The 14,710-nt window shown below is 43.5% G+C and overlaps 1 protein-coding gene across 2 annotated transcripts in view; it reads right to left on the bottom strand.

Annotated features, from left to right (window-relative positions):
• The window catches only part of tet1 (tet methylcytosine dioxygenase 1), a 37,103-nt gene that overhangs the window by 7,476 nt on the left and 14,917 nt on the right, over positions 1-14,710 (bottom strand). For both annotated transcript variants that reach the window (XM_034681734.1, XM_034681735.1), the window contains exon 3: positions 309-2,538. In XM_034681734.1, coding sequence (XP_034537625.1) covers positions 309-2,538 — 2,230 coding nt within the window. The remainder of the gene's footprint in view (positions 1-308; positions 2,539-14,710) is intronic.

Here is a 14,710-nt window from a genome sequence, read left to right as displayed (position 1 = left end):
TCTTTATCTTAAGAAAGAATATTTCAAAACAGAAAACCAAGGCTGCACAAAGTATCCCAAAGCTGCCTCCAAATATGGCAGAGAAATGTGGCCTCCTTTTGCATGAATTGGCCCCTGAATTAGGACACAGCTTGTGGGTGTGTGTGTGTGTGTGTATGTGTGTGTGTGTGTGTATTTCAGAAAGAAACATAAAACGAGTGTCCGTCTGAGGTGAAAAGAATGCAGTGTGATTCAGTCACAAATAACCTCATGTGATGCTAGCACAGATGCTCCAGCCTTCTAAAAGATTTAAGGTAGCACCAACTCACCCACGCATTGACAGGAAGGAAGATCAGCCAGTTTTTTGGAAGGTGTATTGAGCAGGTTCTTGGTCGGGGTATCCAGAAAACTCATAGGAGACTCCAGAAAGCTGTTGACGTTGTTCTTGATCGGAGTTGACTCTGCAGAGTCTCCATCAGTAGCCGTGGACAGGACAGTGACCGGTCCTGTCCTCTCCAGCTTGTAGTAGCCTTGCTGGCTCGGAGGAGGGGACCTCTGAGCCCCTGAGAAGCCGTTAGCCTGACCGTGGTGCCCGTTAGAGTGGCTGGGGAAAGTGTGGTTTGCTGTGCTGGTGTTGGGATCAGCACCATGCTGCGCTACCTGAGATAACAAAGTCCTTTCATACTCTGGCCTCGGTCCTGCAGTGTGACCGTTATATGGACTGTGTTGATAGATTGGGCCATTCGAGAAGGACCATGGTTGGTATTCTTGACCAGGAGTGTGCTGGATCCTTGTGTTAGTGGTGAAGTTCTGATTTTGCATCCCCATGAACGTTGAATTGTATGCATGACTGTGATGGATGAACTGCCTCCTCTCCTCCTCAGCCTCAGCCAGGTACCTCTTCAGGTCAATTTGAGTCTGAGGCAGAAATAGGTTCCTCTTATGGTGATGGCCTGATTTCCCCTGATGGAGAATCTTCTGGCCTCTGCCCCCATGTGGCATCTCTCCATTATGCATGCGCTTTGATAGAGGGGTCCTGCCGTTGACTCCTCCATCACTAACCTTCTTCTTTCTGGGCTTGGAGGGCGTAGTTTTTGGTTTCCTCGTGGGGGTCTTTTTCTGACTGGGTGGAAGCTGTGAGTTGTAATTGTATTTTATGGCAGACACAGGCGTTCCTTTCGGGGGGTTGTTCTCTGAGTGCAGGTTGTGTCGTGACTGAATGATGAAGGCGAGGTCTGCAAGCTGAGCGGCTACCTCCTCCTCATCTCTGTTCCTCCCTGTTTTACTAACAACCCTGTCTTTGTCGTCCCCACACAAGCGATCATGATCTTTTCTGAACTTCATGTCACTCGGATCTCTGTAGCAGCTTTCCGACTTCATAACACAAGAACCAAATCCGTTCTCTTTCCTACTTGGGGTCATTTTATCACCATCTGAGCTGGCGTCTAGAAGATCCTGCAGAGACAGCTTTGGGTATGAGCCGGACCCCTTGGAGCACTGGATGACATTCCCTTGTCTGGCCACAGGAGGGCGTATGACTGACATCTGATGAAGTGGTGAGCTGATGACAGAGACTTTGTTGTAGTGGATAGCTGCTGAAGGTTTGGCTTCTTGCAGGGTTGTATTAGAAGCTGAAAATGGGGCAGAAGTAGAAACAGGATGTTCACACTTACTTTCACTTTTAATGGACCCTGGGGCGCTTTGAGGTATATCTGCCAGTTCAGTCAAGGCCTCAATAGCAATAGCTTGTTCAAAACTAAGATTTCTCCTCTCTGCCAAAGACTGTATGCTCGGCTGTAAGACACTTGGAGGAGGCTCAATTTTCACAGGCTGGGAAGTCCTTTGCAGGCTGACTGGAGTGCTTTTCTGACAAAAGTCCTGGGGCTCTCTTTTTATGAAGTGCAAATCTGGTGGCTCTGTTTTGACGGAGCAAAGAATAGGAGAACGTGAGCTGAAAAGTTTCTCTTCCAGTCCTTTCCTCTCTGTGACAGAAAGACACACGACCGCCGCAAGCGTGGATAGCGGGTCTTCGCAGACCTCATCGTCATCACTCAGCTTAGAGGGGGCCCGTTCAGAGATCCACATCCACGGTTCCTCCAGTTTGATCTTCTTCAGAGGAACTGACGTGTCATCTTGAGGCACCTTGAGTCCACTTTCAGAGCCTCCTTTTGGGGTTGCAGCTATTATAGTCCTTTGAGGCTCTGATGCAGTTGTAGTCCTTTTAAATGCAGATTTCAGATGAGGCTGTGACCCAGTGGTCATGTTAGCACCATGAGGTTTTGTCAGGTTCTCAGCAGAACCGTTTGGAAAAGTCATAGAAGAGCATACATGTTGGTGAGGTGCATTGTCGGTCAGCTCGAGCCCAGGCTCTCTTTTAACAAGTGCTGGCCATCCGTCTTGGTCCGAGGCCAGGTTGTGGTTGAGCGAGTGGGTGATATGGGGAGATTGTGTATGAGGTATGTGGCCTTCCTCCCCCTCATCCTCCTCTGCTGCTGCCGTGTGGGTTTCATCCATCTGTGCCTTGCCTTTGCCATTGACCGACCCACTTTCTGGAACCACCTGAGACAGAGAGACACGGGGAAAGAAACAAGAGAGAGAGGTGACTCAACAAGCTTTGGCTAGAACACAGTTATTCAGCTTGTTGTAAACAGTCACGGCACACAGCACAACAGATTGCCTCCCAGCATGGCATGAGCATCTGCTGCAGCCACGTTCAGGGCTGTGGAAAATATTACGGCATGTGAAAACTAAGAATCTGCTTTCTTTAGATCTTGAAGTAACCAATCTCTAAACAGAGCTATTAAGAAGTTAAACTGTGTTACTTCACAGTCAAGACTTCTATCAGAGCTCCAATCTTGACTGAGCTGTGGAGTGTTGAAGCCACATACTGAAAGGTATTTCAGAGGAAAGAGTGAACATCAGGAGTCACGCTCGGTTCATGATTGCGTCACTGCTCCGGGGTTACTGAGGGCGTGTGAGCAATGTGCATGTACATGTTGTGTTTGTGCTGGGTTTGTGGGTGTGTTCCTGTGAATGTTAGCACATGTGATTATTAACACTGCAGGCCTGTGTGTCGTAAAGTAAGTGATTAACCCACTCTGCATCTTATCCAGACACAGCTCGGCCTCATCACTGCTTGACCCTTCAGATGAGGTAGGCGACCATCCAAAGGTCCTCAGTATTGACCATCTGATCAACTCTAAAAGCCACGTCAGTACAAAGTACCACAGACTGTCTTAGGGGCAGGCAAAATAGCCACAACAGAAAAAGCTATTGATTTCAGCAGAAATAAAAGCCATGGCTTATTTGTCAAGGCTTTGAGGATGTCAGAATATTAGTTAACATGTTGTCTAAGACAATAAAAGGGCATTACATCTAGCTTATGTGCAGTGTTTCTGCAACAGGAGGCGTTAAAGCCTTCTTCATTTTCATTATCTTGTGTAATCATATGAGTAACTGCAGTCAAGTCAAGCTGCCTCTAATGTCTGGACTTAAACCCTCATCATGTTCACAAACTAAAGCCTCCAGCAGTGGGAGAATGATCAGAATATGTTGCAGCGTGACAAAGATGAAAAACACTGCATCATGTGCCAAGCCTCAGCTGACAAAAGGATCTTAAAATCTCGGTTAAGGAGCTGGAGGATGTGTGTGTTACTGGGAACTGTGTGTGCACTCTGTATTTATGTGTGTGAGAAGCATCCCATTTCCCCTCTAATGAACTAACACAACTGCAGGGTACTCTGAGATCTGTTCTCTATCACTGTTTACCTGGCATAAACACCCATTAAACTCCATCACTGACACTGTTTAATGCCGTTTACAGCAGGAGATGAGCGCTCATTGTTGACAGATCAAGAGCAGGCAGCAGCAGAGGCACTTCAATATAAACCCGACTTCTGTGAACCCACAGAACAAACACGAAACACTCCGTGAGACTGACTTCTTACCAGTAAATAGAATCTAGGCTGAACTGATCAATTTTAACTTTACTACCTGTACTCCGTCCAGCAGCACAGAGGAACACCTTACAGAAAGAGTTCTATCAGCCACAGCGGGTTTTAGCGGGACACCAGTTGGGTATTGAACCATTAACCATTGATGTGCATGTTAAGTTAACTAAACAATTGAAGACTTTTACCCTTGCCAGTTGGCACCAAAATTACGGGTTAGTTAAAGTATTCATTAAAATTCCAACTATTGGAGCACAGGTTAAATTGCACACCAACATGGCGGGTGGCCTGGGTTTGATTCCAGCCTGCGGGCCCTTTCCCACATGTCATGGTCCCAGTATCCTGCTCTATCCACTGCACTACCCTCTCTAAATAAAGGTGTAAAAGCACCAAGAATATAAATATGTTGTGTAAGTTGTAATGCAGCCACCCACCACTAGTTGGGGCTGCAGATCCAGTTAATGGCTAATCTCATAATACTTTAGTGCTCTGCTACCTGAATGTACACCAGCACAGAGGACTGATAGCATATAAGATAAGGTTTGGCAGCATTTGGATCTAGAAAATAAAGATAAAGTAGTATGTTGGCTGTGTCTGGTTAAACTCAACTACCGACTGGAGCAATGTGTAACCAGCACAGGTGTGTGGCTGTTAACCATGCTAACCACACACTCTGTGATTTCCGTGCTTAGCTGTGTCAAATAAATTGTGCATAGATATGACTGTTTTCTGAGTAGTTATTTTACCTTTAGACTCATTGGTTGGTCAGAATGTACATTTTTTGTTTAAAAAACTGGGAAATTAGTTGCTTCAGAACATCCCTATTATTAATCTTCCCACCCCTTTATAACTTAAAGGGATAGTTCCTCTTTATTGAAGTGGTGTTGTCTGAAGTACTTGTCGGTTGTGAGTGTATTTGCCACTGGGGATCCCGGTCATCTCTGCCTGTTTGTCGGATCAGCACTGAAGCTAGGCTATCAACCGCTTGGACAGGGTCAACTCCATCATGTAGTTTAGCTAAATTCAAAAAAGTCTGACCCAAACACTAATGTTGGTGTAAGTGTATGCTCTATGTGTAAACAGGCTCCTGCTACACTACTACATATGTTCTGGACCTGCCCTAAACTTTATAGTTTCTGGTGTTTCATCTTTGAGACCTTTTCTGGAATATGTGGCCCAACAATAGACCCCTCTCCACTAATTTCACTGTTGGGAGTTGCCCCAGAGAATGCTCCTTTTAATGGGTGTCAAGCAAACATGATGGCTTTTTGTTCCCTTTTGGCCAGGCGGCTTATCCTATCTAAATGGAAGGACCCTGTACCCCCAACATATAGCCAGTGGATAAGGGAGGTCATGTGTCTTGTCCAGCTAGAGAATATCAGATACACCATCAGAGGTTGCATCAGGACATTTTTTAACACTTGGCAACCGTTCATATCCTATGTTGAAAACATGGCAGCTGCCAACATGACTCTGTAATCCTGCTCTTACTTTTTCATTCTTATTTTCATATAAATGTTTATATTTGTATCTTTTTTATTTACACATACATTTATATTTTTTGTGTGCATCATGTCTGTATAGATGTTTTTGTTTAATTATCTGGCTGTGTGCTTATTGAAGATCTAGTGCTGTGGGAATAGGGAGTAGAACATGTTTGTTTTTGTCTGTGACTGTCCTATGTTACTGTTGTTGTTCCCAATATAAATGTTTTTTGTGACTATATCTGAAAAATAAGAAAGACTTTGATCAAAAAGTTATGCTCTATGTAAAACATATTCAGGGCTTTTCTTTACTATCAGAAGGTCCATTTGTTTTTGCACTATTTGTGGAAGCACCATATAGTACATGTTTCCGAGCCTGCAGCACACTGATCAACTGTTCAGGTTCAAGATGTACTAGTCAAGTAGGCTTGTGCCCAGTACACTGATTTATTGAGACATGACTATCCCTTTAAGAGCTGCTATACCTGTCCTTTAATCAACCTTACTCTACTGCTTTTTCTTGTAATACAACAGTCCTCCAGGTCATATCACCGTTTCAAACTAACCCAAACATGGAGCTGAAGTTTGCCCACTTACATACTGAGACATCCAGGATAAATTGGAAACTGTGTTTGACTTTCAGGCATGTGCAGTGAGAGAAGAATTGAGCCTTGTGACATCCCACATGTGATGGCAGCTGAGCACAGTCATGATCTCTCATTTATGGGGAAGAAGGGCCTCATGATTGGAGATGAAGTGTTCTTTCAGAGCCAGAAGCTCTCAGTCGAAGTTGAAAACAAAAAGGTGTCAACGGCAGCACCCGGGTCTAAGAGGATTAATACTGAGCAATCTGCTGCACTGCTTTAAAGAAGGTTGTTAGCTAACATGAGGAGATCTGTTACAATGCTTTGTGAAACCAAGACTGTGACTCTGATAAGTCGATCTGACAAAAACTGCTGCATTTAATGTTTGACCACAAATGTGCTTGCAAAACAGAGAGACAAGAAACATATTGTTGTCAGGGAAAAACAGAAAACAGCAATATTTGTTTAAGCTGTTAAGATAACTGAAGCCAACGCCACTGGAACAACTTTTGCAGCTTCTGGAAAGATTTATTTTTTCAGTGTGATTGTTGACAATCCAAGAAACATGTTGTTCTAGATGAAGCTCTTTTTCTTCAACTTTATGGACCTTGCACTGGGGAATCTGGTGTTTCCCTCCGTTAGCTTTGATATCTGAAGATGTTTCTTATAAATACTTCTTACTGGACTACAGCTGGAAAATGTCAGTATGACACCACCTTGTGCATGTTCTGTATCAATGTAAGGAATTCAAAGGGAAATAGCTCAAAGCTGTTCACTGAAACAAAGTTAAAAGAGGCTTATCTCTTGTCTGAGTATGCATAGTGGAGTTTCAGTGATCAGAGCCATTCAACATTAATAATAACTGGAGATTATACCTGATAAAAATGGACAAGCTAAATAATCTCTGCGTTTGTCTACTGATGTGGTTTTCCTGATCCCTCTCTGAATCATTCTGCCTTTTTCCCGGTCAACTGCACTCCTCGTGGCCGTCAGGACCGTGTCTTACTACTACTACTAGAAACACGCTGCTGATGTAACAGATATCTGAGGCTCCGGCTGAGGCAACACCGGAGCTGCCGATGTAAGAGGACGAGCTACGCTCTCCCCGCTCAGCATGTGGAAACTGACCCACCGCAACGTTCAAATGAAAGCATGAGAAGATGCGTGAAAAAGGCGAGGAGTGAGGAGAGAGAGCGGAGGAAGGCAGAACGTCTCCCACAATAAACTGCTTTCAATGACAAAGCAGCTCTGGCCGTCCTCCAGCACTGCACCAGACGCACGCGTGTCTCCATGCATGTGTGTGCACGTGTGTGTCTGTTAGTGCTTCCAAGTGTTTGGGATCCAGAGCTGACACTGAAGTAAGCAACAGTTTTTGATTATGTTACAAACAGACTTGTGATAAGAGAGAAGCCTGACGAGGGATGCAAACACAGTCACATGCTCTCATTTAGTCACAGGGTCTCCGGGGAGTGCTGACTCTGTGATGTGTTACGAATGTGTCTTTGTGTTGATGTGTCTTCCTCAGGGTGTCTGAAGTCACTCGCACTGTGCTATGTTGGTTGAAATGCAAACACAGTCTTTTTTCTTTTATCTTAGACAAACATGTACACAACCGCTGCGTCTGTCAGTGCTCTCCAAATCAACAAAACACACGCTAGAGTAGCCGAGGGAGAGTGCTTTACACAAACACACGCTCAGAGACCTTTGCTTAGCAACAGAAGTGTGACCGCCGGCGCCACATGAATCCTAACAACCCCCTTTGCTCTCTAATAGGTCTCCAAGGAAGATGGAGGAGTGTGTATCTATTATTAATCCCACAACAAACACGACATATAAACCATAAACACCTGAATTCAACAACTCATTTGAAGATTACAACATAAAAGACTTCATAAAGTCTGAGTTGCTGTGGCTGTGCAGAAATCACACGCTGCTAGGTTCTCAACCTTGACATAAAAATACAACGAAAAAGTGAAAAAGCTCGCTTCCTTCCTGGCTGAGAGTGTGAGTAGTGGTTTGTGTGCGTTCGTGCTCTGCACGTGAGAATTTCCTTCATTCATTGAGCGAGTGCTTCCTGTCTCACTGAGCTCGATGTCACGTAGTCAACACGAGAAACACAGCATGATAGAAAGACGAACAGAGACAAAGGCAAAGGCTTAAAGGTGATAATAAAGCAGAGTAAACTACAGTACATTAGCTTGAATCAGGGGTTAATTAACCGTAAAGTTGTACACATTAAGACCTTTTATACAAACCACACAATAATAGCACCGTTACTACCACGGCCAAGCAACTAAAGCCTGCCAAATAACAAGTTACGACCTAAAGCTTACAAGCGCTCCACTTCTCGGCTAAGCTCTCAGAAAACAGCAGGTGCAGAAATATGGCTGTCCTAAACCACTGCAAGAGGGGAAAGGGGAAGCACAGGGACTCAGTCCAAAACACATGCAGCAGGGGAACGACCAGAGAGGTGTCTGCTATTCTGTAAACGGACCTCTTTCTGGCTGACTTTGTTGTCACATCCTGTAAACGTCACCTGGAAAAGACAAGTCAAACACTCACAAGGAGAAGCCGTGTAAGGACAATAACAACACCAGCGTCCAAGTATAGTCCTCCAATCAGCTAAATCCAGGATGGCAGAGGGAGAGACAACAGAGGATAACCTCTTGATGAGCTCCACTGTAGCTGCCCCCATATACAGCAAGACAATAGACCCCAGGGTAAACACTTTACCTTGTCTGTCCTCGGGAGAAGCCCCTCCAGTTTAGGCAGCATATCACCTAAAAGGTATTGGTGGCCATCTTGCTTCGCCTTCCTTCAGCCTCAAAAGAAAACGCTGGCTACAGTAGCCGCGCGCAGGGCAAAGCTCCTGGGTGTCATGACTAGGGTGACTGTGAGCCGCTGTAGCAAAGTGCTGCTACAGCAGAGGCACACACACAATCGCTGCGCACACACACAGGCAGACATATAGACACACACACGTAAGGGATGCCTTTCGCAGACGCAGACAGAGACTCATCAGCCAATGGCGTGAGGACCTTAGCAGCTTGTAAATTATCTTCCATGCCTAGACTCTCCTAAACAAAGGATCCCCTATGTGGGCTCTTTACTCCAGCCCTACACACATGGACTGGAGGCAAGCTGTGGAACGGATACTGCACACATGCTGGATCAGGATCAGAGAAAAACATGGGGGGATATTAACCCCTGAGGAGGCTCTGAGGGATTCTCACTGAATCTTTGCCATCACTGCTGCAACTGGGCCACTGACTTTATCCTTTTATTGGGGATATTAAATACAGATACATAAAGTTATTTATACATTACAGTTATTTATTCATTTTGTACATATTTATAACATAAGAGCAAACAAAGGAAGATGTCACACGTTTCACATTGTATTTTTGTTGTCATTCATGGGTTTGTATTTTTAAATAGTTTATATAAAATGTCATATTGAGTAAAATACATGTACCTTTATTCTTGATGGAAAGTAATTTTGGATTCAGGATAAGTGAGCCAGCAGGTTTCCCTGTTTCCATTTCAGCAAAATAAAACCTTACCGCTTAAAACGTCCCAAAGCATGTCGTATTGTTTAAGTTGTTGGAGAGCTCCGGTGTAACTAGCCTCACTCTAAACAACACCAGATCACTGGGTCTGGTTGAAGCTGTAAGACCTCAGATAAAGTTTGGAATATCTGAGTCCAGTAAGAGACAATACTCGGACCATTCCTGATCATTTGTGCTAATGTGGCGATCCTTATCTACTTCGATTGCAGGATGGATTTGCAGCAGGAAACATCTTTGAAGGTCTTGTTTAAAAGGTGTGGTCTGTGTAATACTTCAGTCCATGTGTAATGCATACAGAAGAGAAGTGGATACGTATGTGGTCTTGGGGGCCACTGACTTTTTAATGAAGCTTAAACAAAGCTAATATTGAATTTGAGAATGAGCTGCTCAGGAAATGATATTCAAAGAAAATAGTGCCAAGCAGAAGCAAAATGCTTCTTCTTCCCTTTCTTTATTACATACAGACAAAACAGCATTTAAAAACACAAAGGCCAATTCTGACATCAATTCCTGAGCAATCCATCCATCCATCCACTATATCACTTCTCCCATTTGGGGTTACAGGGGGCTGGAGCCTATTCCAGCTGTCATTGGGTGAGAGGCAGGGTACACCCTTTACAGGTCGCCACTCTATCACAGGGCTAATATGTAGAGACAACCATTCATGCACATACATTTGCACCCATGAGCAATTTAGATAGACCAGGCATGTTTTTGAATCATGGGAGGAAGCCGGAGTACCTGAAGAGGACCTTCGCATGCAAGGGGAGAACATGCAAACTTTACACAGAAAGGCACCCGCCTAACCAGGAACTCAAACCAGGAACCTTCCTGTGGTGAGGCAACAGTGCAAACCACAGCACCATCAAGCAGCTCCTCATCCCTTTTAGCATTTATGACACTTGACAGCTAAATAAGCAAAAGCCAACTGATTGAAAAAAGACCTTCTAACTGTTGTAAATTGTATTTATTCTTACTGAAGTATCATTTAAATTGTTGACATTTCCCTAGTGAAAGTCCAGTTGCATTTTGGGATCAAGCTTTGAGTTACCATGACCTGGATAACCTTCACAGACATCACATGACAGTGACTCTGTTAAGTGTGCAGATAGCAGTAGTGCTGAAGTGCTCCTTTTGAACACCACCAGAGGCATGAGTCCTTTTGTTTTATAAATTATGTGTTGCTCTCTTATTAAGCGGCCCATAGCATGAAGTGCCTTTGAAACTACTACAAACAAAAGCAGCTTTGTGGCAGCATAATTTCCCTCAGTTCCCACATGATTTGGACATGGTGGAAGACTCTGGTGGGAGCTGAGAGGAGGATGTTCACAGCATCCACACTGTTCAGGCAACCCTTCCCCCTTATTCTCTCATCCACCAGATATTTCATTATTTATGTGTCCCACAGGAAAAGCTGTGGTGAGATAAAAAAAAAAACAAGGGGACAGAAAACGAAAAAATGTTATGAGAGTGAAAAGCACGCCCCTTCTTTCTAAAAACGACCATGTGGCCAAGACGCTGAGGTCACACGAGGACAAGGAAACATGAAGGCAGCCGGAGCCAGTGCCTGTCGGTAACACTCTGGTAACCAACAGTGTGTGTGATTGTGAAAGCAGAGAGCGTGCAGCTTAATCCACACACAACAATGAAAAGTGTATCAGCAGAGTGTCAAGCATGTAATAAACATGCAAAGGTATTCATTCAGCCCAAAGCACACCATTAAAAACAATACACACACATGATTACATGTGGTTTATAAGAGTGACAGGCTGTGACCTCATCAGGTCTGTGAAAGACATGAAAAATACTCCATGTTTAAACACCTGTCTGTGCTTTTACCATGGGTGCTTTGTGCCATAGCTGCATGGCAGGTTTTATCGCTCTCCAGAGGTCAACAGTCAGTCGTTCAGTTAGTCAGTTAGATGCTTCAAACTTATCACAGTCAAACTCCTGCACACTGTGGCTTCATGCTCACCCTATGTCATCGTAGAGACACACTGCCGAAGAACAATGACAGGCAGTGAGTTTGCTCACAGAGGGTTTCTCTCTCATTATTTTACAGAATAAATAACTTAAAGAATGCTCCTCAGACATCATATCGTTTAAGGCTGGTACACCATCTGCATAGAAAACAAGTACAATTCAACATTTCTCCCAACTGTAATAATCACACATTTCCCGACACTGCAAAACAAACACAGATGTAGACTAAACACTGATTTCACACAAGAAGTGAGGGAGCAAATTTCATGCACACAAAATAATATTTCTCCAGCAGTGTCGGTCCACATTACAACAACATCTCTCAGCTGTTATCATCACACTTTAAAAAAAATGTTGATTTTGACTTCAAGTTGCAAGCTCATGTGCACAAACTCTAAAAATGAAATGGTTGTGGTGAACTTGAATGGACACCTGCAGAACTAATGTTTATGTGGTTAAAAGTATAATCTCCTGCGATATGATCCTGCCTGTGTTTTCATTCCTGTCACTAAGGCCAGCTGCATGTGACAACAGAGGATAAGTTCCTGTTTGGCTCTTTTATGACAGCAACAGAGAACCAGTGAGCAACAAGGATACGGTTGTTATAAATAAGATGCTCTAAGATTGAAAGTGGCAGTTATAGCTGAGCTCTCCTCTGAATGGGACTGTCAGAGGTAGTCTGACAGGTTTGACATTTATAGAAAAGTCTACAAACTAGACTGTTAAACAGGTTACACCAGGCTGAACAACAAAGCACACCTACTAACTGCTGTCAAGTCACTTTGAACCGCAGAGAGATACTGAAATCCACATGCAGATACAGAGTTAGGAACATATAAAAGTAGAAATATTGCACAAGTTATATTCAATTTCAGACTTCATTTTTCAACAGCTGGATGTAATTAAATGACAGGAATAGAAACTTCGACCCCCCGTAGTCATTGATTCAATATGCTATCCATCAAGGATTCACAACACATTGGAATACTTTATTTCTGTTGTTTCAACAATGCTATTTTATCCAATGAAAACAACTGATAAAGTTGCTTTCATTGCCTCATTAACACTCTACAAGGAGTACAAATGGCCCTTGTGTATGTTTTTCAGTTTCAGAGGAGGACAACAGGATAGCAACTTGCAAAACATGTGCAGCAAGTATTCAGAGAGGGAAAAAAAAACTCCTCAAGTTTTAGCCAAACTATTTTTAAGTCACCTGAAAAGTCATTATGGTAAAAAAGATGTAGTGAAGAAATACAAAACAGCAGTAGTTGCCCCTAGCATCAGCACCATAAAAATAGCAAGTGCCCTAGTGCTGATTCAACAGACATTTGAGATTTGCAGAAAGTTTACCAGAGACAACACAAAGCTAAAGCAATCACATACAAAACCCAAAGACTGTATAAAATATGGACGTAGTATCCGTGACATCACCCATCTGTTCCTGAGCGCTGTTTTGAAGCCAAAACGACGACGGCAGCCATATTGGAAACTCAACCAGGCAGAGTGTGACGAAAAGGGGCGGAGTTTGAGCCTCCTAGCCAACAGCTATGTGTTCCCGTCCGGGAGTCAAATCAGTCATGTCCTTATTTCGGCAAAAACTTGTAATCTTAATATCTTCTGAACCGTCGCGATAGAAAAAAATTCACCCCCCGTACAGTGTGTGCCGATAGAGAAATTAGCTATGTAGGGCCAAGCTGTTTTTTGTACCAGGCTGTAAACATGTTTATTAATGCTGCAAAGATCGTCTTTTTCCCATTCATGTCTATGTGGTTTCTGGTGTTTCTGCAGCCAGCCTCAAGCGGATTCTCGATGAATTTCTGTTTTATAACACTTCAGCATGTGCTTCATAGTTTGAGACCGGAGGTTGCTGCTTGACAAAACCACATTTTACAGCACAACATGACCCAATTTTGTCTGAGGTGTAAGAGTGAGTATTTCACCTTCTAATGGCATGATTGAAATGGTATGCTGAGTCACTGCTACTACACTACTACACTACTACGCATCCCTACCATCACAACACGCATTCACAGTCTGAGTCACAACATCAGTGACATAAGTTTTACTACAGACATAAGTACTTCTGATGTTACTCCATGTGATGGATAAGGACTTTAACAAAACAACAACAAAAACAAATACAATTTTAAAATGTTCTTGTCAGTATCCGCCATCAGGAGCAGGTTATCATTGGTTATTATGCAGAGCTATTCAGTTTTCCCCCCAGCTGTTAGTTTACTTCAATCAAACAGCCCAACTTTTGCTAGCTCGTGTCACATTTTATTCTCTGGTGAGAAGACAGGAGCAGAGATTTCACTAAGCACTTCAGAGAGCAAGTTTTTCCAAAGAATATGGAGTCTGAAAGTACATAGAGCCTATTTTAGTTGCTCTTCAGGCTTTTCAACAGTCCTCCTCCAGCAGCCACTCCATTCCTTCATTCTGAAAATACTCCACAGCTACTACCAATATTCCACCACACCCTTAATTTACAGCTCTTTAAGTGTCCCATATGTTTTTTTCCATTTAACGAGCGACCCAGCTCTCATTAGGAACAAGTAGCCAGGACATTAATCACCCTAAGCAGCAGTACATGAGCATGAGAGAGAAGGTAAAGAAAGCTGCTCTGCACCGCACTCGTAAACTGTCTCTGACACATCTGGAGGCTGACCCACTGGAGGCCAGCCCGGGGATGGAGCCGTGCCAAACGTGATCGGTGCCAATAGTTGTCATTGCAGCCATTACTGCTGACGCTAATGTAAACTCATTTCTCATTTGCATGGGAAAGCTGCAGATGTTTGACACACTCAGGAGTTTGGGGGAATTCTTTGCTTCTTTCTTCATTATGAAAGGTGTAACTTTTTAAACCCAGATCAGGAAAGGGGAGGGAAGGAGGCAAAGTTGATTATACCATCAAGGGGAGCCTGACTGATGTCAACATGACAATAAGATCTTGAGTTACTGTAGAGTTATTGAGAGGGATGTGGTTTCTGAGATGTGATGCTCTGCTTCATGTGCTCCAGTGCTGAGAATACTGCATGCTGTAACTTTGGAGCACATTCTCTTGATTTAATTATGTGATGACACAATTTCTAAGTCGCTCAAACACTGTTTCCTGCATGAGTCAGAATCCTTTCAACTCTGTTAATTCATACAAGACAAAA

The sequence above is a fragment of the Notolabrus celidotus genome, chromosome 4, assembly GCF_009762535.1.
Source record: "Notolabrus celidotus isolate fNotCel1 chromosome 4, fNotCel1.pri, whole genome shotgun sequence".
In the NCBI taxonomy this organism is placed as follows: Eukaryota; Metazoa; Chordata; class Actinopteri; order Labriformes; family Labridae; genus Notolabrus; species Notolabrus celidotus.
Note: the sequence above shows the minus strand (reverse complement) of the source record. Positions and strands in the feature narration are given on the sequence as shown.